This window comes from Cynoglossus semilaevis, chromosome 10 (assembly GCF_000523025.1).
Source record: "Cynoglossus semilaevis isolate Cse_v1.0 chromosome 10, Cse_v1.0, whole genome shotgun sequence".
In the NCBI taxonomy this organism is placed as follows: Eukaryota; Metazoa; Chordata; class Actinopteri; order Pleuronectiformes; family Cynoglossidae; genus Cynoglossus; species Cynoglossus semilaevis.
The window spans coordinates 1,560,956-1,588,077 of NC_024316.1; the positions used below are offsets into that span (position 1 = coordinate 1,560,956).

General features: G+C 39.5%; 3 protein-coding genes across 6 annotated transcripts in view; all 3 read right to left on the minus strand.

The window, feature by feature from the left end:
- Nucleotides 1-16,665, minus strand: part of gpr153 (G protein-coupled receptor 153) — a 29,069-nt gene extending 12,404 nt beyond the window's left edge. Inside the window, exons 1-2 of the mRNA XM_008317992.3 lie at nt 15,548-16,665; nt 4,277-4,906 (exon numbers count right to left, since the gene is read on the minus strand). Coding sequence (XP_008316214.1) covers nt 4,277-4,650 — 374 coding nt within the window. The 5' untranslated portion in view covers nt 4,651-4,906; nt 15,548-16,665. The remainder of the gene's footprint in view (nt 1-4,276; nt 4,907-15,547) is intronic.
- LOC103384526 (ER membrane protein complex subunit 3-like) overlaps nt 1-27,122 on the minus strand; it is a 629,629-nt gene that overhangs the window by 96,075 nt on the left and 506,432 nt on the right. The window lies entirely within an intron of this gene.
- The window catches only part of acot7 (acyl-CoA thioesterase 7), a 30,254-nt gene continuing 24,608 nt past the window's right edge, over nt 21,477-27,122 (minus strand). For both annotated transcript variants that reach the window (XM_025059667.1, XM_008317993.3), the window contains exon 9: nt 21,477-22,109. In XM_025059667.1, coding sequence (XP_024915435.1) covers nt 22,014-22,109 — 96 coding nt within the window. In that variant the 3' untranslated portion in view covers nt 21,477-22,013. The remainder of the gene's footprint in view (nt 22,110-27,122) is intronic.

Consider the following 27,122-nt stretch of genomic DNA (forward strand, 5'->3'; position numbering starts at 1 on the left):
GGAGAGTTTCTGGGACCAAAAAAAAAGTGGACCTAATGAAAAGCCTTGAAAATCCAACCCTTCCATTTACAGCACATATGTCTCAAGGCCCACCAGCTGAATCTGGCTCGCCAAATTACTTTATGTGGTCCACCAAAGCTAACTTGGTATGGTCGTCTATGGTACAGAGTCTAATGTTTATTGGATGAGTTAAATGTGTGTATATACCATTTCTATGGGGAGTTAGTCACAATTGTAATTTCTCACATTCCAATTCTAACCCAGCACACATTTATGTAGGTTACGCATAAAGTGCACCTACCATAATGTACATTGATTTTGTGACCTGCCTCCTTGCATTCTAAGAAATCACTACACTGTTTGACCCCTGTTTGTGGGAAATTTTGGCCCCTGGTGTGACTGAGTTCAACATCCCTGCTCTATATTGTACATATATTTGAGAGGGAAACAACTTCACTGTTAACTGTTAGCTGGTTAATGTTAGCAGAACTAAATACAAGGCCTGAAAAAAGTACCAATACCAGGACTTTCGAGAATTCTGCTCTGGAACATTGTAAATATTTCATGACTTGAAAAAGCTGTCAATTTTAAACATATTTCTAGTTTTAATTATAAATGCAGTCTGTTTTATCTGTTTCAAGCCTGCAGAAAGTGATTTTATAAACAGATCACAGACTTTGAGTGCTGTGCTTTTGCAATCAAAAGAATGTATATAATACTGTGTGTGTCAGCTTTTTGCCATATATATTCATTATTTAAGTGATACTTCAACAAGAAGTAGACTTAGTACAGTGGTAACAGTTATAAAGTCATAGGTTAATAATGAATACTTTCTTTGTTTCCAAAGAAAAACATTGTTTCTCTACCAAGAGCCACATTTCTGGAATAATTCTGCCGGAAAATCCAGTCTGTCCACCTTAATCACAACCACTTGGGTCTTTTCCTTAGTTCTTCTTATTAACACGCTTGAGGAGAACTGGCTGGGTGTCAAAAATAAAGTTAAAAATATACATATAAGTACATGCAGTGGATTTTAGTATACACTGACACAACAGGGCAGCAGGATCTCCTATCTTTGCACTCCTTAAATCTATTACCAGAAGGAGAAAAAAAAAGTGTTACATAGGAAATGCTCCTAAGAGATCGTGGGAGCAGAGGGTGATGGGAGCAGCTGCACAAGTACATGACAGGAATTCATAATTTAGTCTTTCACTGTGTGTTAATGTCAGAGACAAGGCAGCCATGTGTGGTGCAAATTAAATGAAAGATAAAGGGGAGACTACAAGGTGTAAGACCGGAGCTAACGTCTTTGACCTCTCGTTGCACAGAGGTGAAGTAGGCTGGTTGGAGTCAACAGATTTGACAACATAGAGTAGGTAGCTCTGGCCTCTTGTTGGCGCTAATAATGCATCTTAAAGCCCTCTTCAACTGTACAGTGGGTCCTCAGTTTACAGCGTCCTTGACATGCATCATTTCGTGGTTAAGTCATCATTTCTCGTAAATTTATTGAGAGTTTTGTTCCATCATTCTGATGTACAGCGCGAAAACACGGGAACTAGTTGGCAAGCGGAGCAGACAAACATGTCACGCAGCGCTATACACGGAAGACGGGCTTGTTAACATTCCTTGGTTGTACCCCTACATTCACGTTTCAGTTTGTTTTTTTGCCGTTCATTATGGCTCCAACCATAAGGCAGACTCTTCTGATGTTCTTATGTCCAAGATTATCATGTAACCATTTGTGTTAGTGTTAGTGACATACGTAGTTACTTATGTACAGTTCATGAGTTCTGACTTACGCCAAAAATCTATGTCACACAGTAAGAACGGAACTCAAACGTTAGTCGATGACCCCCTGTAGTTTTGTCTACACTTAGAAATCACAACAGAGAAGCCATACATGCTCTTGATGAAAGTGCACACCATTACTGAAACGTTCAGGGCTTTGCCTGGCTGCCCCAATGATTGTTTATAGAGTGGACACAGATTATAGCATTGCTGAGCTCCAGGTGCTGTGAAGTATCATTAAGTCTGGTTTATGCCTTTTGTCCATCCTGTTTGTTAAGTGTGTAATTTGGGTTTTCACGGAGCTTTCAGACAGGGGGCACAGTAAAACCCAAATGTGGGAAACAGAAATCAGGCTAAGAATTTTATTAACAATGTCCAAACTCTAAACTAGCAGGAAAACAAACAAAAACTGAACTGAGTAACTGACTACTGAGATCACAGGCCAGGCAGGAGCAGGAACAGAGAGAACACAAGAAAACACACAACAGAAACTGCATCAATGACCCAGCAAAACAGAGTGAGTGAGTGAGAGCTGAATATATACATGCAGGCCACCAGGTGAGACGAGTGAGAGTAATCAACAGTGAAGCACAGAACACAGGTGAGTGTGATGAAACTAATTAGAGACAGACAGAAGGGCAGAGACAGAAGCAGACAGACATGGCAGTCTACGCCCCTACACATGAGACAAACTGGAGCACTGGAAGCTGGGAGTGGGGGTGTGAGGGCAGTAAAGCTCATGAGAGCCTGTAAAAAAACAGCATGAAGAAGAAAACCTTCTCCACCGTCACTTGTTTGCCACTGTCTGAGAAACTGACGTCAGCTTGGTAATGAGCTCTGTTTTCTTTTTCACAGTGATTGAGGTCAATGCTGGACTACAAACTGTGACTATGTGGGGCAGTGATGATGAAAGGATGTTTCTTAGAGTTGAGGGCCACCTTGACCTTTGTGCCAGTGACCCCCCTGAACTAACACAGATAACAGTAACTAACTTCCATTAGAATTCTTACTGATGAACACATACCCATCTACTCTGCCCCGTGTGCTCACACTGAAAGAACTCAGGTCATTGATGAAGTGAATGCTGCAAACTAACCTTTAAGCTAGCTGTAAATCAACTAGAAGAGCCAATGAGAGGCCAGTCAGTGTTTCCAGGCAGGAGATAAGACAATTATGTTTGATGAGTGAGAAGAAGACGTTATATAAAGCCAGATATTTCTGTGAGAACATTTGCCAATAATGGCAGCTGCGCAACCAATATAGCTGGAGAACAGATTAGAAAGTGTTGGTTCAACTTGTTCAAATGTGTGCTTTACTGCATGGAGCTGGGAATTTGGCTGAACTGATTCCAGACTGAGCATCTGCAGGACTGATGCTATAGGAAGAACAATCACGCTTTGTTTACTGACAAAAGACAGAGGGAAGAGAGGGAATAGAAAAAAGATTTGATCAGAATGGATTATAGTCTTAGTTTCTGTCTCTCTGTGTCATTGTAGCATATGTTTATCACATATAAATATGATATACATTTGAACATATAAAATACACAAGTTACATCGTGTGTCTAAAAAAATGAACAAAAAAAATCCCTATCCTTTTTAAAAAAGCAAGAGTAGTTAAAGCAGTAGATTTTATTGGTTCGGAAATCAATAATAGCTGTTTAATAATCTTTGGAGCAGGTCATCGTGTCAAAGCATCTCTAGTCCATCCCAGCATACGGACAGACATAGAATTTAAACACTTTCTGTGAAGGAACTAGCAATGTTGCAATGTTGCTGGAGAACATCTGATTATGTGTGAATAGCAGATGTCTGGGGAGTCTAACAAGACCAAAATGGTGTTACTGCAGCAGTGTGCTGAATGTGAATGTGAGATATTCAGAGTTACTTTGTGATACCACTTGTTGCACAGGGCCAAACGAAGCAAGATGTTGGAGCTGGCAGATGCTCAGGGTTGGTTTAAAATGAGCAGGTGTTCCTAATAACCAGTATTTACTAGACCCAATAAATAAGGGTCAGAACAGTTCAGACTGTATTGCTTGTATTGTCTGTGGCAGTATAGACAAACACGCCATACTTTTCTTTAGTAGCTTTTGCTAATGAAGCACAGGAATTCTCTGCTCATGTGGCAGCTCAAGTTTTTCCTTCCAATTTGCTTTTGTCATTGGTTGGCGACTTGGTGTGTTCTTTTGGAAATGTTCAATCCACGTAGAGTAGTTAAGGCCTATTTTGTGACGTGATTATAACAGTTGAGGATAAAATAAAATATAGGTAAAAACAAAATTGGGGGACGTCAACTGCTGCCATTCACTCATACATATATATATGTGCAGTAATTCCTCTTCTATCGCGGTAGTTGTGTCCCAAGACCCATTGCGAAATGAGAAAAATCACTGTAAACATTCAAATGTTGTCACAGAATCCTTTAGGATTATGCCCGTTCTTATATCATAATAACAGCTTACGCAGAGATTAAGGGACTATCTCACCTGTAGTTGACAGGCCAGCGAACCATCCACATGCGGTGATAAGAGAGAGAGGTGACGGAGAAGCAGGTGACCAAGGTCAGAGTGTAGAACGTGGAGACAAACACCTTACACAGACCCTCGTTCCACTCGTAGTTGGAGTGATGGTGGCGCAGCGTTATGACACAGTACATAGTAATGGGGATGGCCATGTTGAGGATGTGCGTCCCTGCCAGTGTGCATATGAGAAATTCCAGCGGCTTCCACTTCTTCTGCTTGGCACTGACGCTGAGGATGCTCCAAGTGTTGGCCAGGATGGAGACCCCTGAGCAGACCAGCCAAGCCAGCGTGTTGGCGGTGATGACGTCATCCTTCATGATGGTTACCTCATCCACCATGTTGGAGAGGGGCAGTGTGGACCCTCAAATAACTGTTGACAAAAACAGGGGGTAAAAGTGGGGAAGAGGAGGAAAAGAAGGAGGTGGTGGTGGTGATGATGGGCAGGAGGGGATGCAGGGTGTTGGGCAAGGCAGGCATCCTATCTGGGAGGGCGTGCACTATCCATGGATCAGGCACAGTGCGGAGCAGATTGCGGCAGTGATGTGGATCAGTGGGATGTCAGACGGGGAAAGTGAAGCCAGTTCCTTGGTAAACCTGAGGAAGACAAAAAGGGATCACATGGTGAGCACACTGAAGCAGGGCCATAAAAACATACAGTATTATTTACTTACTTTTTACTTTTGAGATCTGGCTGACAAGGCTGCATAATGTTTTATCTCGTAGTAAAAACAGAAATGTTATTCAAAGAATTTTAAATAGTATAAACCCAGAGTTGAAACGGCTTATATGAATATTTTAATTAACATAATAAATAATTCAGACACATGAAAAGCTAGAAGTTGAAGTGTTTGTATATTTATTGGTCTTCATTTAGTGAAAGGAAAGACCTAAAAAAAGTGGTTTATCTTCAAATTCATAAACAAACAAGGCATTCAAGGCATTTACCCTTCAAAAATAAACAGAATTCAAGACGTGACACAAGCAGGCCGGAACACAAAGAGCAGAACATATGCAAAATGAGGCGAGGAGAACAAAACATCAAACAAATGACAGGAAAAAATACCATAAGGGAAACAGAACAGACAAGAAGAAAGCACAGAGTCTGAACCACTTGGGTTAAGTGGACACAGGTGGATCTGATGAGACACAGGTGAATCACATCAGGGTGGAGCAGGCAACACAGACACACGCGTGTGGATAAAAGAGGTAAAGAACACAGAAAACAAACACAAGGGGGCTGAAATCTAGAAAAGGCAAAAACCATAAAGAACTGAAAACAAAGAATATAATGGAAGCAGTTGTGAAAGAAATGCATATCAAAGGGGTAATGAAACATTTATAAAACAAAACAAATCAGCGGCTCTTTTCAACACCATATTTTAGCATACTGTATAAGGCAAAACAAGTCTTTATTGTTGGTGGCTTCCAAGCTACCCTTGCCCTTTGGACAATCATTTTTAACCCAACACAGAGACTGTGATTCCTCCAGGTTTCACTATTGTTGTTTAATAATCAAAGTTACAAACAACACACTCTGAATGTAACCAACCTTTCAGATGCAAATCTACTCTACTCTCCAAAGTGTTTCCCAGCATTTTTGAACCATATTTTACATTACAAAAAAAACCCACAGCACTCAAAATTTACCAAACAAAGAGTACCAAAAAGCTTATGTATCAAAATACAATGATCTTCTAGTTTCAATGTAATTGCAATTTAATTACTTATATAAGTATAAGTATAAGTAAACCTTGGACTCTTTTGTTGAACACAGCACTCGCAGGAATTAAAGAAAGACACAAAGAAGAGTATCTTTTTTTAGTTTTTAAAGCCATTTGCACCAGATAAAACCTAGTGTAAGATGATTCAATCTTTCTGTCTGTCACTGTCACAAATACAATTATTTGTAGTAAATAGATGTTGAATAATTCTTCCATCAAACCTGATTATCCCTCATGGCACATAGCTTCATAGCTTCCCCAATTAACTTGTAATTATAATTAACTACGCAGGCCATCATTATCTAATTAATTATTTTATTGCTTATTTACATTAAGGCTTGTCTGTGTAAGGGGATCTTGCTCTTTGCATAAGCAAATAAAAAAATGTGGAAATGTGTTTTGGGGACACAAAACTTGCGAGATAGCTAAATATTTCTGGCAAGTCAGAGCTTCAGTATAAATTTAATCTGCTTTTCTAAGCACAACACTCTTGAGAGGGGACAGTGGAAATGACAGAAGCAAAATAATCATCACCCTGCAGTCACCCCACCTCATTTATAAATGTCCTCTAAACATCTGTCAGCCAATCAGACTCAGTCCTGCTGAGAAAGCAGGTCACAAAGCTGAATTTGGGTTCCTCGTGGGACTTGTGGAACCAGTCAATCCACAGCCAAGGGACGCTAACACCAATTAGCCTCCGGGTAACACCTAAAATGGGAAGTCTCACTTCTGTTCCAATCAAAATGTGGCACAGTTTGTTAGGAATGAGATAATGATGAGATAATACGTCAACAAACCCTATAGTCTGTAATGATGCTAAAATTACACCCGAGAGCAAGGCAGCAGCATGTCACCAGGGACGACCTCAATCCTAACTGATTCTTCGAAAACTCAGATGTCGAAGGCATTAATTTGTAATGATACCCTTGCAGCTAAGGCAGGTCAGCACCTCAGGCTTGGTGTCAATATGGCCAAATGTTTGAACGTGAGCACAACAATAAAAACAGTAGTATATGAAAAACTCCTGTGCACATCATACTGTAGGTTCATTTTATATTAAAAGCATTACATTTCAGTACAACAACCTACAAAGCTGAGCAGAAGGGAATACGTATTTGTGTTTTTGGAATACCCTATATAACCGGGAATACTCTAGATGGAGCAGTTGGGATTGCCTGACTCCTTTCTCGCCATCTGACCAAATCATTTGTGACAGCATTCGTGGTAGTGGTAGTATTCGTAGTGGCGTTGAAGCAGTAGAACAAGTAGTTGCAGTAGCATTAGTCATAGCAGAAGCAGTTGTAGTGGTAGGAGCAGCAGTAGGAGTAGTAGTATTAGCAGTAGTTGTATTTAGTTGTAGCTGTTGTAGTAGTGATAGGAACCATACAAGCACCTATTAGATATATTTATCAGAGAAAATGTTTAAAGCTTACTCATGAAATGAAAAAAATCATTGTTTTTCATTATAATTGCAAGAAAAGTCAGCAGCACCAACATGTTTTGATTGTGTGTTTTTTTACTATCTATAAGTACATAAACCAGCAAATATGAGATGTGACAAAACAATGCCATACACTATCTGTGTACTAAATACAATGACAATACTACTGGGGTTCGGTATTAATACTGGTGTGGTCTAGTGTGCTTAGCACTAGTTGCCCGATGAGTGATGAGCCCCTTCACCTCAGTGGATTTAATGTCTTAATTACCCACAAGCCCCTGGGCCTTAGAGCCAAATTGGTCTGGTACATGCAGAGAATCAGCACCACCCGTTACACCCACATTACAATAATTATTGTTACCAGTGTCGCACAGATTCACTGATATGTGGATACAAGGAAGATCAAAAAGCTGAACCAACTTACCAATTCATAATTACAGGTTTGACAATTCAGCTCTGTGTACATTATAATCTGGAGAAGCTGAGGAACAAGGGGCTGTTAATAATTCATTAACTAGCGTGATGGATGTCAGTGCAGACATCAGCCTTCGCTAGAGCAACTTTTCTGACAATTCTGTCAAGTACAATGATCAAAGCACATACTTATGCAGAAAGTAATTTTACTACCGTGGATCATATAAATATCTGCAATGCATAGATTTAGTTGTATGCCGTAATGTTATTGTTTAAAATACCAATTTTGTCCTGAACAAATCCCTACTTTATATTGAAAAAAAAACAAAAGCATTTTGACACACACAACTTGGCTAACAGTCAATTACTACTTTTTTAGGTTATGGCCAGTGATTCCCATCCACTGTCCTGTGGGTAGTACATTTACTCTGTTACATTTACTTGAGTAAGTTTTTCAAAATGAAGTACTTCTAGGAGTAGTTTTAAATCACTATACTTACTTACTTACTTTTACTAGAGTAGATTTATGAAGAAGAAACAGAACTGTTACTTGGCTAGTTTTGGCTATACTGAGCTTGTTACTTTTATCAGGGATACTGGATAACTTTTATTGAAGCACTGGAATTTACCTAAAGATTATTTTATTTCATCTGATAGAATGCTCATTAAGAAATAAATCAGATGTTACTCAACAGTTACTCAGTACTTCACCAAGTGCTTTTTTTACTCTTACTCAAGTAATTATTTGGCTGACTACGTTTTACTTCTACTTGAGTAATATTATTCTGAAGTAACAGTACTTTTACTTGAGTACCATTTTTGGCTACTCTATCCACCTCTGCCTTGGTGGTGAGCCGCAGGACTTTTCTAAGGTTGTGTATGTGGCTGGCTCAAAAATGTTGTCAAAAACACTGGGCTAGGTGTGCTTGGAGCAGAGGAGTCAGGACTTCAATTGAGCCCAGTTGTTAAATGGGAACAAATAACAGTTGAACACTTTGAATCAACATTCAATCTCCAAAAATATAAAATAGTTTTCTGGGGCAGACAGTGGCCTAGAAATAAAAGGATCGGTTTGCTATCAGGGGATCAAGATTGGAATCCTCCCTTAGCTGCATTAATTATTTGCTTCCCAGATGCTTTTAAAATCAACCATTGCTAGTAGTTTTTTCATGGGTTTAGAGATTAAAAGAAGAATTAAGCCTTTACTTCATTTCTCCTTTCTCCTTTACAGCTTGGCTGGAGACAAAAAATACTTTTTTACTCAAGGGTCATTTGTAGTACCACACTATGGGCATTAAAGCAAAATGGTTTACGAAAACGTGGCTGGGTTGAGAAAGAACACGTTGAAATTTCGATAACACATTTTTCCCTTTGGAGTGGGCTCCAGTATTATTGGAGCAAAATTTTTTTGTTATACTTCAAGCAGTGTCTGGATGTATTTTGGAAGGTGGGCACAAGTGATTCAAGGCCTAAATGAACGATGTATTAAACAGCTAATTACAGGTTTAGCAGCAGGTTAATTACACTGTTTTCACAGAACACAGTGTAACTACTGTTACTCAGATCAATGTCAGGTGCTGTGTGTTTCCAGGAATGCTGGTGTACATGTGTGGTGTCAGGATCTGGAGTAAAAAAGAGGGAGTGGACCTTCTTTCATATGCTCTTTGCTGACAAGTTTGATGCATGGAGTCTTTTTGCAGCCAATCAACCCTGGAGCTGTCACACAGGTAAATACTGGAGCCCAGGAGGTGGCACACATTTCCCAAGAGTGAGATTCTGGTCTTTAACATCATATCTCAAATGTCTACCACGGTTTCTGTTTTCCACTGAATCTCAGGTCAGCAGTAATGATGCCTGTTTCACTTTTACAGTTATGTACAATATTTTTAATTGAACCAGCAGCATCACTATTGTTGGATTTACTTTACTTTATATTATCACTATCAGTAGTAATAGTAATAATATAAAGTATAATAGTATAAGTGTAAGTATAAGTATAGGGAACTACAAAAAAAAAGTATGTATTATTTCATCATTGTTGTGTTTATTGGGTGACCACGATGTAACATAAAGAAAATTCTTTCACAGAAATAATATGCAGGACAGATCATGTATTAGAATCACATTCCTGTTTTTACAGTTGACTTAATAGGGTTATTACTGAAAATATGCAGACAATTAACCTCCCTGTGAGAGTAAATGGCTTAATTTACTATTTAAATGCTAATTATTGGTGTTTGATGGGAGTAAATGATGTGTGATGGACGAGGTCACAACAATTTCCAGACAGTGTTGCAAATTAAATCTCTCCGTTCTCACGGATCAAGTCAACAATAATCGAATCAAACACTTGAAGATGGCATTATGAATGTATCACTACAGTTTAATATCGAATGCTGACGTGCACGAAGACATCTTAGTAAATAACTAAAATGTCGACTGTTGTTGCTCTTGTCAGTCCCTGTCTAGGCCAAACTCTTTTCCTTTGACACTGGGCTCCACTCCTAAAGAATGAGGTCTGTAAACCTAATGGATTAGCCATTAGCAACAAAATGCTCCCTCTTACTAAATGACCAACATGTCCTTGTTAGCTTCGAGCAGCCATTGATGAACATCCACCATGGTAGACACTCCACCACGCTGCACTGGAAACAAACTGGAGCGCTTATTTCCTGTGTTGCATGGCAACTGCATCCGTCTCCAATAAGCCCTGTGTAAAAATGCATATAAGATGACTCTGTGATGTATTTCATAAATAAAAGCGCAGGCAACAATAGAAATGTATGGCATTTTACATAACTGTTGTTATTACAAAGCCACACTGAGTCAATGTGGAAGATTTAGAAGGCAACAGCAGGTCAATGGTGAATCAGGGCAACCGGATTGTAATGGTAATGAGCAACAGGAAGGATACATCACAGAAGGGGAGCGAGGAGTACACAGTGAGTGTAGGCCCTAATCCTACTTTTACTCCTATTTTCTTGCCACTTTGCCCCTTGTAACTTAAAAAAGACTAAAGCCAAAGGTTAAGACATGTTTTCAGTTTGGGTGTGAAAGACAGTAGTCTTAAAGACGAAGCCCACCATTCAAGTGTACATTCAAACTCCACAGAAAAGTCATGTAGGTCTGAATGATATCAGTCACCCATCTATAAGTGAACCACACAACAGGAGAGTTTCCTGTGTCTTTTAACCAAACCAAGTGTGATGAACACATCCTAAGTGGACCTGCATTGTGTTGAAGTGCAATGGTTCAATGATTCTTTACTTCAGCTCACTTGGCTGTCAAACCCGCAAGACATCCTAATTCAGTCCCGCTGTGCACTATGCCCAGCAAGAGCAGCATATGAGGTGAAAAAAAAACAAACAAATTTATCAGGCATCTAAGTGAAAAAAAAGAAATTAAAAAGGGCTCAAAAAAGGAAAGCAGGAATAAAATTTGACATAAAGTGCATTAGACCAAAAGAGTGAATCTACCTGGAGGCACATGATAGACTCAGAATGGTATCTGTTACCTCTGCAGACCAGAGATGTGCAGCGGCATATATGGATAAATTAGGGTAGAAATGTGCTTTGCTCAGTCAGCAGCTACAAGGACAAAGTCAATGTGCAGCTCATCATTTTTCAAGCCTCTGACTCCTGGCAGTGGACATCGTCATTTAAACTGAGTGAGTGAGATTACATAGCAATTTTTAGGCTAACAGAGAAGCAGAGAGTCCTGCACAGTTGGATGGTGGGTCCAGGTGGGCAGGAAGGAGACTGTTCTGTTGTGTCATCACAAAGATGTCCACAGCTTGATCTTAATATATGCTGAGTGCACCTCTCTATGAACTGGGAACAGTTGAACATGCGTTTAAATAACCCCCACACCTGCTGCACATATTGACCAGGACGTGGGACATCATTGTTCTACATGAATGCTCATTTAAATAGCTCCGAGCAGAAGTAAAAAATATTATTTCATGGTAATTACAATATAATGGACACATTTCATGTCTATTTCTCAACTCAACAGTCAGCTGCCTGACTGTTATGATATCATCATTGAGGAAGTTCAATCTGAGAGAAGTACAACATCAAACTAGGTTTTGGATGTTGACATATTTCTTTTGTTATTATTAAACAATATACAGTATGTGATTTCTTAATCATTACATTACAATTGCATTGCAATACATTTAGCAGACGCTGTTTTCCAAATCGATGTAGAATTTGAGTCAATGAACAATCAGGCAACAATAAATAAATAGTAAGTATGTCTGGATAGTAGATAGTATGTCATAAAAATAAGTCATAAGAATATGTTATAAGTAAGTCATAAGGATAGTGGGTCATAGAGTAAGAAGAGGTGCATGTTAGATGTTAGTGGGTTTGTTAGGATATGATTATTATTCATACAGTACAATTAAACTTTAGCACAAAAGAAAACAACAAATATTTAGCCTGTTTAGTTTCGCTTCCTGGTATCTGACATATTTTTTTTTACCCAATGCCAAGATGTTTGCTGCTTCAGATAAGGTGATAACAGAATAATTTACAATTCTAAATATCTAACTCTAATTAAATCCATAAAATTCAAGAAGAGAAAAACTAACAGAAGAAATGCAATTTATCAAATGGTGGGAAAGCAGATATATGTTTGTGTTTTATTGGTAAAAAAAAACAAAAAAAACAATTAAACTCCTACTTTGGTGTCATGAAGCAGTATCTGTGATGACCCAGTACAATATATGTCAGCATTTGGACACCAATTGTCCAAAATGTAGCACTAAAATCAATTCAATTTGTTTTTGTTAGAGTAACACTTCAACATCCTTTGGAAAACATGTTTTAATCTACTGATTCCTGATTCCAAAAAATCAACACTGACTTCTACTAATTCTGTCAGCCAACTGTTTCAAAAACACCGTCTGTATAAAGGGTTGGGCTGTAAAGAGGCCTTTAACCAACAGTCAGACTGGTTCAGTGCTTAAGAAGAACAAATGGAAACACGCTAAACGACGACTCACCTTTCACTATATAGTATATAATTAGTATGTAATGATACTCCATTAGTCAGTAAATGCCCTTTGGTGCTTTCATTTAAAGTACACACTTATTGCCTCCGTCATCCAAATGCAACTGAATGCAAAACTCATTCTTGCACAGAGTTCAGGTCCACAAAATAAAAATCCTGTGAGCTGACGCTGGTTCAATTTAATCACAGCATTCCACTGTAGTACAACAGAGGCACGGTGAAATGGAAGCCTGCTCTCCGAAACGAGGCTTGGATCTGTATTCAAGTCTGATTGCCATTGCTGCTTTGATGTCAACGCTGAATAAATCCAAATCTTGATCAAAATGTTCAAAGCGTTCTAGGACCTTGACCCTTGATCGTACTTTGACATACACTAAGCCAGGACAGTTTCTCACTTAAATCGATATCGTGCTGCTGCAGGTTCTCAATCAAACCGAGAAAAAAATGCAACGTGACCTCCGAGATCAATATGCCGATTGGAGCTCTTCATAAAATCAACATCCCACCACATCGTAATCAAATCTATCGAGTCAGAATAGGATTTCCAGGTATTAAAGGTCGCACAGTTTTGGCTGTGAAACTCTTGTGTGACTGTATCCCCTTCACCTGACACATTAAACCACTAGTTTACAATGTAAACAGATGGGAGAGCATCAATTAGACAATGTCCGACAGTCAGTGACCGGCAGACTATCACAGGGCTTCTGATGCTGAGTCAGGACGTCACAGTCCTGCAGCAGGACAGTGATTATCAAATAACACTGGACTGAGCACCAGATTCACTGATTAAATGCTCATCAGTTATTATCAATGGTTTTGCGCTCAGAGGTACTCCGAGGTAATTTAAATCCTTAGCTCTAATTGGCTGTTGCAGTGATGTCTCCACTGAGTGCATGAAAGGAACACTACTTACAAAAGCCAATGAGTATCTGGTTACAGGTAAACTTAGTTTTACCATTTTACAACCACACACCATAGCTGACTGTAGCTTGAAAAATTATTATAATTGTACATTGCAGTTTCTACACTGGCTGAAAAAATATTTTTTGTTAAATTGTCTGTATATATATGGCTGAAATCCTGAGCAGAATTGAACTTGATCTGCTGAGTCAGGTCAGAACGACGATCTTGGACGATCCTGACTGATCTATGATGACGGAGCCTCGGCCAGTGTGTGTTCTTGACTGAGGCTTGGAGTTTTCAGCACTTCTCCTGACTGAGCAGCCAGCTTGTCACAGAGTAAGAAGCTGAATTTTCCATCACAAGTGTAACCCTAGAGGCTCTTCCTGTTTACAGTACTAAGCTACCTCCAACTATGACTGTAGCTGGTTCACTGAGTGCCATATGCTACAGGGTTTGCTACAGAGGCTCAGTTTGATGTGATGGAAGAGAAAATACATCAAATGACTAAGTTACAACTGCTGCTAAATGACTGCACTCAGTTTACACTAAGACTATGATATTCTGCTTTTCTAGTTGTCATCAAATGATAATATGCTGCCCTGAGAGGGGCGGTGGAAGAGGAAAATGGAACAGTGCGAACATGAGATAACATGTCTCTAAATGACACAGCCCCAAAGTGTGTGAGAAACCAAATGTCACACATGCCCTGTGAAACACTGGGCTCTGTGCTAGCGCTTCATGGTGTGGTCTCAACTGTCACATGATGGCACTCCAGCACTTTGTCTGAGCTGATTAAAAAAAACAAAAAACATCTTTATTCTTTGTCAGCTTCATGCTCAGAGAACAACATTGCTAACGTGTTTCATACGTTCTCTACATTTCTGTGGTTCCATGAGTGGAACGTGAACTGTTCTGTGATTATGTTGTTATTCCAGACTCTTCTTGGATTTGACTGTTGAAAACTGTTGCACGATTCATTTTAACTTCTTCTAGGTCAAAGCCAAGGGATACTGGAGCGTTTAAGTGCTGAGTCTGTTGTCTGAGGATGTCATATTGATTTGTTTTGATTTAGCAAAGCTAATATATTTACATATTCTGTAAGGACTCTGGTTTCATCCAAAGTCAGAGTATATTCTTGTTTAAATATTTTTGTATAAAAATGGTTTTAGGTTTATTTCGTGTTAGACTTTATCACTAGGATTATAAACATGTTGAAGCTTGGCTACTTTGTCAGTTTGACAAACCTCTCAAACCTGCATGGACGTTTGTTTATACTGATTTGATTAGTAAATTATAGGAATTAAAATCTCTTAATCCTAACCTTCTGAATGTTATTATAGCACATGATTTGGTTTCTATTTCTATTTATATCTATATTCCAGTCTTACCAACTCTGCTTTCTTATTTCAAAAACCAAAGTAAAAAAATAAATAAATAAAAATCTGGTCAATTTAATTGACACGACTTGTGCCACTTCTCCATCTTGTCTGTACATTTCTCACGAATGATCACTTGAAAATAGGTCAGATTACACAGTGACAGACACGTCAGAAATGTTGTGAATGAAAATAAATCAAAATACAGAGCCACAGTACTGTGTACTCCGGGCTACAAGTGCAGAAACACCACCTGTTTGGAGGAAAGCCGGTTGTTTTTCCTGATGACTGCGTTTATTTAAAGGAGTAAAAGCTCTCCTCAGCTGTGGCTCTGACTGTAATCAGGGTGTGAGTCTGATCTTACCTTTCACAGGGCGGTGAAGCTCTCACAGCAGCTCATGTGGTTGCTGGTTGAGTCACATCAGTTGGGGTTGTTCCCACGCTGTTCCACGCCGAAGAGCAGCGGCAGCAGCAGCATCAAGTTAAAAAGAACGACCTGGTGAGGACGACGAAGGACGAGCCCTGGACCGTCACATCATTAGCACAGATGTTCTACCCCCTCTCGTCTTTTAAAAGATTGACGGGAATTGAAGAAATAGTCGACGAGTTGGGTTTAAATGTTCGCTTGTTGTTCTCCGCGCAGAAAAAGCGTTAGCACAAGCGGTATTTAAAAAAAAAAAACATCTGGAAATTAACAGTCAAATTTGGCTTCCATTAGTTCCTCGACTACGGCGAAGGAAGAGACGGATGAGACAGGACTTGCTGCGCGCTCCCGACCGCGTAGGCTCGTCCCCGGGTCGGACTCTCCGTGGCCGTGGGAGTGAGTGAACTGCAATAAGGAATAATTCATGAAAAAGAGGTCGACGTGTTGACAGAGCTGCTGCTGTGGCTGCTTTAAATAAACTCCTCCTCCAGCCATGAATATATAAACATTACACAAATGACTTGAAGTCGGGGAATATACAGAGTGGATTTATTAACCCGTGACTGGAAACGGTTTTTACACTGTGGCTTTATCATTAACAACAGTAGACTGTGAACAAGGAACGGACACAGCCAACCTGAACACTCTCCTGGAGTGTCTCCATGCAAACTGTCTTAAGCAGGGGTGTCAAACATACGTTTTTTAACGTCAACAAACGTTAAAAAAACCTTGACTTTAAGATGTAAATACTGAAAAATCAAATACGTTCAGAGCTGAAAGGCTTCACCCTTATCTTATATACTGTGTATGGGTCGTATGAGATACAATCAGAGCAACAAACTGGGTTTGTTAGTGCACTGTCCATTCAGGGATTCAGCCATTGACCTCTGCCTGATAACATTGTGATTGCAGGGACAGAAGAAAAACAGACTTTGCAGCTCACAAAAGGTTTCACCTTCTGCAGCCTAACCTTAGATTCTGTACCATTTATCTTTTAGCTTTATCTCCCAGTGTCATGCCCTGCAAAGTCATTGTCAACATCTGTTAATTCGCCTTAAAAAAACTGAACCCTTGCTCTAAGACAGGGCAGTAATCTTCTACAACTCGCCTTAAAAAATCTGAACCCTTGCTCTAAGACAGGGCAGTCAAACTCCTGGCTCTGGGACCACTTCAGGCCCGTGAATCCACAACATACGGCCAGTGATTATATGTAAAGAATAATGTGATTGTCCGTAAGATATTTCTTAAATGTATTTCTTTTTATTGGTTCATTAAATCATTGAATGCTTTTGTTAGTCATTTAAGAATTAATAAAAAAAATACATTAGCTGCTGTCTTATACAGTGTATACATCAAACAACAACAACCTTTCTAAAATATTGTTGTTGTTTTTTTAAGCTCATTCAAGTTTGAGAGCCCTGCCTCTGAGACAAGCCAGTGAATGAACCCATCTATCGCAGCTTCCTTTCTCTTTTGCTATTTTCTTGTTTTGGTGTTGTTTGTTTTTCATGACATTTACCAAAGCAGAATTTCAGAATGATGAAATAGGAATGTGTTTATACAAAAAATGTATTAATATTATTTTAGATGACAAATGTTGACCTTTGTTGAAATACATTGGTAAGCAGCCTGTCTCTGAACAAATTGGTCACGTGACTGTGTTTCCTCCTCTGATTCATGTCTCTGTAGATGGACCCTCTTCAATGACATTACACAATTGTTACATAAGACCAAGAGATTTCTGTCAGAAGGGTTTTCTGCCCTCAGGGCAGAGATTGTACCCAAAGAGTGAAAGAACACATTGAGAGAAAACACAGAAGGACAGTAGTGTTGTGTGTTTGCCACCAGAAGAAATAATATTTACACATATTTGGTCCTAGAGAGAATCCACACTGACCCTGCTTCCCATTCATAAACTGTGTGGTCTGCTCTATACCTTACTAACACTAACACGGCTACAGTTCTCCACACCTGGGAGCTCCCAGTACACAGACAGTTCAGTTCACTTCTGAAGAGCTCTTAAAAACCACTTCAACAAAACAGTAGCAGTGGGAACACCGACTCTTTGCATAATGAGCATTAAACACTGGAAGCTTATCTCACACACATTTTTATCTCTGTCGTGACATGCAGTGTGTGGATAGTGACATGATCCTGATTCTGTTTCCTCTTCTAGAACAGTGTGTGCGTGTGTGTGGGTGGGTGCATAATAATAAAAATATAAACAATTAAAGTCAATTTCTTGGCAAACTCAAATAATAAATAAGCAGTGTGATTTTTTTATTGGCAGGGAGCAGTTCAAGTTAGCAGTTCCAGGTGGCAAATTGAAAATGTGTGTTTCCATTGATGGATTCCCTCCTTGCAGAATTCTGGGAGATTACTTTCACACCAGATCACACCCTACTTCTTTGTTGTCTGAAATCAAGTTCCTTCTGAATATTCTTTCATATTGGGGAGAAGATAAGAATGGGAAAAAGCAAAAGTCTTTGTTTTCCAATGTTCCCCATTTATTACACCACTGGTAACCACTTGTCATACTAGAAGGTAATGGGATGGAGCAGCCACGCAAACCAGTGTACAGCAAATGTTGTTGTATGGACCATTAAACCACTATATTCCCATTTGAGCCTCTTCATCATTGAAGTTCTGTTCAACTCTACAGATTAAACATGAGCAGAGAAAATTGTTTTTACTCCTGATACAGTGACTAAGATGCAGGGAGAAAAGGTCTTTTTGTCACTGTTATATATATACACATATTTTATAGTTACTTCATTAGTTGGACCTGAAAAGGAAATGGTTTATTAAAATAAAGCCAACATCCCTCCTCTCCTTTCTTCTTCTGCTTCATGCCTGTTGACCTGGAAGTAAAAGGAAACAGAAGGCATTCCCGCCCACTGGCTCCACTGGCACCGGGCTGCCCCTCCACTTTTACCGTCAGCTCCATGATCACACATCACGTCACATGTACACGTAACACCACACACACACAGAAGTACGACTGCACACACATAAGTACAAACACAACAGCTGTTTAATACTTAACGGTGTTTCTGAACGTCCTGCTGATGTTCTCTCCTGTGATCTACTTACCCATGGCCCCCTCTGTTTCCCACCTCCCTGTGTGAAGTGGTTCTGTGTGGCTCGGAGGCACAGGCAGCCTAATTTAGTAGAGCTTACTCCCAGTAAGCTCCTCTGTGGCTGTACAAAAAAAAGGAGGTTCCAGTCGAGACAAAGTACAGCCCGTCACCTACTCCTCTGCAAGGATAGCCCGGCTGGCTCCGAGCCCAGAAACAGGAACAGGAGAGTTGAATGTGGGACTCATCTCTCTTCTTTGTGAAGGTGTTCCAGGAAATATAAACAAAGCAACTTTTTAAAAACAAAGAGCAAATAGTTTTTTTTTGTTTTACCTCTCTTAGCATTAGCAGCGCCGCAAGCATTTGACATACTGACATACTTCTTTCAAACTGTTTCATCCTCAGTATTTATTTTACCATAGCTGGTTAGAAATAAAGGCATTAACAATAGTATGAGCTGTAGTTTCTGGTAATAGTGATGGTCCATGAGGTACTGTGTCCTCTTGTTTTCTATTGGGCCTGCAAGATATTCGTGTCTTGAATCCTAACTATATATGAAGTATTTCAAAGTAGATACTGTAAGTTGGTTTCAAAGCTTCTGGATTGGTCTATAATACAAATAAACAGTTTATAGTTTAGTTTGTTTAATAGAACACAATCCCATTTAAAGGTAAGGACATTGTTATAGAAACTGGTTTGTCAGTACAGACTCTGCTCATGATATACAAGTACAAAAATACATCTCACTCTGCCATTATATGAACAAACCCACTGTTTCAACCCATTTGTATGGGCTCATATTCAAATTGTTAGCTATTAGCACATTAGCATCAAGTTATCAATACAACAATTGCTATACGCTGTTGTATATAGGAGACCGTTATTTATTGTTATATCATGTATATAAAACCAGTTGCCTTGGTCTGTTCTACAGAATAATAAATACAGTAAGAATAGGAATTCAAAAAGACTCTCATATGTTCCAGACGTCATATCTTGCCATCTGAGATGGAATCCGTCTCCCTGTTGCCTCCCTCTTCCACAAGATGCAGTGATTTTCAATGGTGGTTAAAAATAGATTTATTCCCCCCAGTGCAGCACATGACTACATTTATTTCCATAAGGGAAATTAAAAGCACACATGCTGTGCAGTGGGTCGGCTTGGGAAAAAAAAACAATTACCTTCAAGATTAAATGAAGAACCTGTGTTGTCAGCATGTGAGAGGAAGAAAGGGAGAAGGCAGAACTCTTTTTTTTGTGCCGAGCTACGATGATTTAACCAAAGTCTTGCCTTATTTTCTAATAACTATATCTGTTATAAAGAGTTTAGTAGTCGTCCCAATACACAGCTGAAAAACTGATCCTGCTAAATAATTAAGCAAGACTTATTGGAGAAGGTCATTGATTACAGCGGTCCAAGTCCCTGGATGTCCGTATAGATATTGATTTCACAGTAGCTGCTGCTGACCCCAATTTATTTATGAACACGGAGTGAGACAGAGGAGGACACAGGAGACAGAAGAAAGGTAGGAGGACAAAAATGTTTTTTTTTATCCCATATCTATGACACTACTTATTCAGTGTGTTAACTTTCCATTTTTATGGATCGACAATTGGTGAAAATCCAAATTTCAGATTTGAGACAGAACAAAATCTGCCTCTGTTCAAACTGGAAAGTAACCTCCTCCAAACAACGTTTGTTAACGACTGATGTCAATCCTTCTGTTGATGCCACTAATTGGCAGCAGACATCAAATGTGCCAAATTATCTTTGAAAGTTTAGGTTAATTCTTATACATGTTATTTATATTATTCCACATAGCATTCTACATCCAACCATACTGACCTGGCCCATCAGTGAAATTTTGGATGTCATTTTGGTTCAAAGTTAGCCCACCCCTAGTGTAAATCATTTTCAAACACTTAGGGACTTAGGGATTTGTTCACTTCAGATGCCCGTGCTGTTTTGCTTCCCTGGTTTAATTAGTATCGTGTATAGTACACTACATGACCTTGAAAAGTCTGGAGCACTATTCAGACCCACAATCTGGAGCAGTATTCACACATGTTTAGGCTCTGTGTAAAGCACAACGATGTGTAGAGTAGGACAGTGATGGGACTGGGCCATGATATTTATGTCAAAAAGGAGATGAAAAGAGTCAGGAGCCTCCAGAGGACAGAGGGACGAACAGTGGGAATGAAAAAATCAGGGAAGTGAAATTGAAAGAGAGGGAAGATGGACAAGGACATGACAACAACCTGAAGAAAAAATTGGAAAGGAAGTTTTTTTTTTTTTTTACGGCCGATAGAGAAATACCAGAGGCAGAGTGACGGAGCTGAGGAGGAACAAGAGGAAGCAGGAGGAGGGGGAGGGCGTGGGAGAAATATGCATCGAGTCAAAGCCCTTAAGCTTCACTGAATTCTACATGAAACGCGGATGTAAAGATGAAGAGTGGGCCCATCGAATAGAGGCGTGGCCAAAACAGTGACATCATCAGCATCATTATTTAAAAAAAAAACACTGTGAGAAAACCAGACTCAAGGATTTTATATCCTTTATTCAATTTTAAATTCAATTTTGTTGATGCACTCCAGAGGACACAAAAGATGTTCATGTTCAAAGATGTTTTTACTGACACAACATATGTTTCATGTACTTTGCAACATACAGTTTGTTGTCCTTACTGTATGTTAATGAAGCCGTCTTTGTAACTGGTTAAAGATCATCGATAAAGTTGTCGTCCTTTTGGGAAGTGTGCCTCTCCAGAACTTATTTTTTCTGAGTATGTCTGATTTTTTTTTTATCTTGTCATTTTAGGAGTGCATTGTAAGTTTCAGTTCCTCGATTTATTTTACACCAAACGCTTTTATGCCATTAAAAATGTTCACTACAGATTACATTTTTATTGCATCTAAAGTTAGTGAACCAATGTTTTATGAAATATTCTTCACCCTTTCTTTTAGACCTGCAGCTTTTATATTTACTAAAGAAAAAGTTAATAAAATAAAATAGTTCTCTTATGCCTGCATACAGTCAGACTGTCTCTTTCATCACACCGACAGTTATCATTAACAGTCCTCATACATATATAAATCTCCCTTTGTTAAAATATGTCTCTGACATTTACACACACAGAGAGAGAGCAGCTACATGTGGATACTTTGGTGATAAGCACACGACACAAGACATGATGTTGAACAGATCACTAGTATACCGGTCAGGACGAGAGGGAGGGGCTTCACATCCTTCCTGTGATACAGCACACGTGTGTGGAGGGGTGACACCATCATCATCATCATCATCATCATCATCATCATCATCATCATCATCACTGCTGCTCCTTAGTTGTGACTCTCTTGGCTTTATTCTGCAGGTAACGTGCTTTGCCCTCTTCGAAGCGTCTCTGCTCGCCCTCTCCTTCAACCTGTAGAACGAGACCGAAAGACAAACGACTGGTTTTCAGACACACGTGTCATTGTGCCTGCTGTCATATCAACTATGTGTGATTCATGCTTGGTTTTAGGAACAGTCAATGATCTGACTTAAACTCTAAACCCTTGATGAGCCCTGATAGGTTCGATGTATTTAGTAAAACATCCACCAATAAAGACTTGGTTACAGGTTGATTGTCTCAACTCGCAGCGCCAGGTTACAGTATCTTTACCAGGACAACATACTGTAGATTTTGGAAATTCCAATCCTATTTAAAAGAAAATGGACAACAAAACATGACTAGAAAATGTGTGTTACTGTCACTGGTTTAAATAAATACAAAACTAAACAGACAAAACACATAACTTGAACCATGCAGATTTTGTCAAATTGTGGTGCAGTTTTATGACATATGAATTTAGTCAGATTCCTTTGGCGTTTGAACTGTGTTTAATCCTTTTTATTTTTTTTCTTCATTTTAATCCTCAGCAGTGCATTCAGAACCACGAGGAACAAATCCAGTCTTTCTCCTTCTCTTAGCTCAGTTTGCCCACTGAATTGTGGGAGGTAGTTCCTTGTAGACCGCACAGTTTTTTAATTAGATTGCCTGGCAACTGTGGGAACTAAACAACATAACCAGCAACGGTGTCAAATCTTACTTTCATGGCGTAACCTGCTCACCGCCTCATGCAGACACCGGTGGAGAATGTATGATTTTTCTATCTGCGCCTCAGTGCATGTGTCTCTATGTATTTTTGTACAGTAATGGTGACTGTTTACAGTACAAGGTTAGTACAAGGTGGTGAAAATGCCACCTCAGTGATGCAGATTCGGGTTTTTACACTGTTGTTACAGCGTGTTTGATGTTCTCTCTCATCTTGTTCTATTTTAACCAGAAGGTCACAGGTTTTAGTGCCTTCTAGTTTTATTCTTCCATAGGAAACATCACAACAGCACATCAAAGGTGACTGATAATAATTCCACAGCCGGAGCCGCCGTGTCCCAGGGTAGCTGCCTGGGTTGGGGTCACGTCAAGCCCCAGCATGTGTGAGGAAACGATCAGACCTGTTCAGAGTTGCCTGCAGCCCTGCATGGTTACATTTTCAGTTTCTCTGCAGTCACTAAAGATGGAGAGCCATTTCGTTACAAACTGTAACGCGATAAGAAAATCAACACGTCCTTCTAAGAATAGCTGCTGCGCCGAGGACAGATGCTAACATTTATACCTCTGTGAGTACGTGCTCACGTGAAAATCAATGTGATACCATTGATTATAGTACAGTACTTGCAGAAGTACACAGACAGATACATGCACATGCCATTAACGTGGAGCCATGTTAAAAGCTTGTTATAAGGAGTGACCTCGGTCCATCTTTCAGTCTCTGTCTGGACCTGTCTGTTATTAAATTACACTCTACTAACTACATTGATTTACAGCTTGAGAAGGTTTAATGAACGAGACAATTAAAATGAACTGTACGGCTGATTACCGCTGATGAAGAAGCAGTTATGGACGGGGGATGTGTCTCTGTGACCTCTCTGCCTGACCAGTAAAAGAACAACAACTACAGCCAACCTGGAGATATTGCACAAACAACCTTGGACTTGGAAAAGGTCGAGCAACAACTTTATGACCTAGGCTTAAAAAAAAACAGGACTGCGATACTGAATACTTCAGTTTCTCAGTGTACTTTCAAGTTCATTTATTTATATTCTTATACTACATTCAATTGATTGGTTGCTTGACTCATCTTTAAGAAAAGGTGAAAGTGTGCCTGCAGAAGTCACAGTTTCTCCAGTGACTTTGGTAAACATGAAGAAAACCTTCCTGTTTCATTTAAACACCTGCTCTCACTTTTCTCTTCCAGTTTCCCGCCTCTGTGATTACTGGCTCCACCCTAATTACCTGCACCTGTGTCTACTGGGCTCTGATTGGCTGTGTGTAACTATATGTGTGTGTTTGTGAGGTGGGGTTTTTTTTTTTTTTTTTTTAATTGTTTGTCTGTCAGAGAGTTCAGTTTTTGTGTGTTTTTCCTAGTGACTTTCTTCCCTGTTTGTTTTGTGACACAGATTTAAACCAATGTCTTTTCCTTTTTGTTCTTTCTGATTTGAACATCTTCTTCAGCCCTGTGTGAGCCTGTCTACAGACCCAGTTTTTCTCACAGTTTTGGCCACAATGATCTTGATTTATCCCATAATACAATGTGATGCATGAAGAATCTCAGAGTTTGGCCCAAAGTTCTCTGTGCTTTAAAGAATCTAAGAAGGGTGTTTTGAGGTTGGGGATCGTGTTGAGTCGCAGTGAATTACTCAGTGTCCATGACAGTTTGCTGTGTGGATTCTGATTTAGAGCAGTAGTTGCTTTTGAGAGCAGTGATGTCTCCTGTTTCTATTCCTGTTGTGAAATGTTAAGTGCATATTTGTTCAATTAAAATTCCCAGCATTCAGCATGGATGTTAGCATGGATATTAGCATGGATGTTAGCATTCACAAGACACTCCATTATAATCCCAATCCCATGCAAACACCAAGTGTTTTATAGCAAATCAGACACTTTTTAACCAGCTCCCAGAATGTTGCTTGTATTATCTTTTCATTCATACATTTTCTCTGTCTCAACTGTTACTGAGTACTGTCACCAAAGTTATTTATTATATTTCAAAAAAGGATACATTTGTTGATTAAAAAAGACTAAACCCAGTTGTTTTAGGGATTTGCGTACAGTAAATGTGACCAGTTTTGAAAAACTTTTCTGGGGATTTTAGAGCACTTTGAGCATTTTGTAATTAATGTTACATCTGGAGTTTGGAGTTCACGACCTAAGACTTAACAGCCATTATGTTCCTCCACATGTGTGCATGTGAGCACAAATGATATGCCTTGCTTGTATTTAGAGCACATTATTTAGAGGACAGCACATGCATATGTTAATGCTAATGTGGATCACATTTGCATAACTCAACGAGACAATTCAATGCCATGCTCCAAATGTCCTTTCGGTGTCCCCGTGTAATTGGTATTCCCATCATGGCTCCTGACTAATAACTATGATTATGGAGGATCATCAGCAACTCCACAGTCGCTCTCTGGAGCAGATCCTCACAACATCACACCAAACCACCAGTGCCTGTTTTATGTGTTTGCGTGTGTTTATTTCGACTCCCATTGTGTTCCAGGCAACAGAATTTTGCAGCGACTTGTGATATTTTATTATTATTGTAGACAACAGATGTCCGGCTTTGGCTCGTTAATCACATTTCAGTTTTGTACGCAGGAGAGTTCGTCGATCTGTGACTAAGCATTTAAAAATACCTTCTCTTCAAAATCACATTTTACAAAACTTACCAATTATTTCAATTTATTTTAATGAACTAACTTGTTTCAAAACTAGTTCCACATTGGCAAAGACTCCATCTCAGAAATAAAATATCACTGTTTTTCTAATAGGAACAGAAACGCGGTCACACGTAGGAGCTTTGGCCGACCGTGTCAAACGGCCAAGACAAACAGCTGTTTCAGTTGGCACAACCGTGGTCCACTTGGTGTAATGTTGCAAGGAGTAGGACAAATTGAACGGCAAAAACCTGGAGCGGAGACAAAGATTTGTTTTATAGAGCCAAGGAAAGATAGACCAGCTTAGGTAATGCCAGCAAAATGCCAGAAGGGCTCTTCTGTGTTGGCACAAGCTGTTATTAGAGTGGGAACACAGGGCATCAGTGGCAGAGCCAAATGCCACAGTCTCAGTAGTAGCACTAATCTGCAGGCAACAAGCACGAATTACAAGGATACGGAGCGAAAGCAGCGGTCTGGTATAAAAACATCTACAGTCGATGTTTCAGAACGACGAACCTGATGAATCTGATGAAAACATGCTTTCAGATTCTTCACACATGTTCAATGACCCTCATATTGAGCCATGATTTTGTTCTGCACTGTAAATAAATATAACAAACATATTAGTGTTTGTGGTTTGCATAATTGTAAACTTTACAATAACAAAGAAAAGGTTAATATTGAAGAATCTCTTCACTTTAATAGGTTACCACTTGGCTCAATGACATAACTGACCCACAAATGAAACACAAAGAAAATGATTAGCTTTTTATAATCCAGGTCATCTTAGCTGAATGTAGTGACCATTTATTAATTTATCACCAAGGTAAATGTCTTATGGCCATATCTTAAAACTCTTTAATTATCATTATGTATTATCAGCTGTTTCCTGTCAAAAGGCTGAGACATAAATATATATATATGTTTTGTTTTTTCTAACTGGAACAGCAAAGAACCTTTTTGTGGATATTTTTAAAACAATTTACGTATTATATGTATTCCAATAATATAACAATTTTTTTTACAATCTCACACCGTGGATTGAAGTCAAAAGAGGAAATATTTGCAACTGTGTCACAGGTCTACCTGTTCCTGTTGCTGCTCGTCTTGAACAGGACCCAGGAGCACACCTAAAAATAAATCTACATCACTTCATGTGGACTACAAGATGTTGCCATAGCGACCTGGCTTGTTTTCGTGTCAGGGAGGCCAGCTGAGCCTGGGCCAGCAATGGGGGGAGGAGAAGGACGCAGGAAAGGGGGGAGTAAAGAATGTGATGGTGAATGTGAGAGAGGCAGAAACGACAAATACATATAGTAAAATGCCAGTGTTTTATATAAAGTACTTGTGTGACGTCCGTATTATTTTGTCAGAACTAAACTCCTAAAATGACTTCTAACACAACAAACTGCTCCCAGACATTTCTTTTACTCATGCGCCGGAGTGACTCCATGTATAATTCCTGTGCTTTTCAAGGGTACTGCCGCTGAGAGACACAGCATCCGCCCTGACATCCTCCCTTCTGCTCACTCGGTCCTCCTTCCCCAATTCATCATCACCCGCAGCATGCCAACATTAGTGACAGTTCATCTACAACCGCCGCACAAACACACATACATACAGAGAGAGGGGAGAAAAGGAGGGGCGGGGGGGCAGTGGGGAGAGAGAGTCC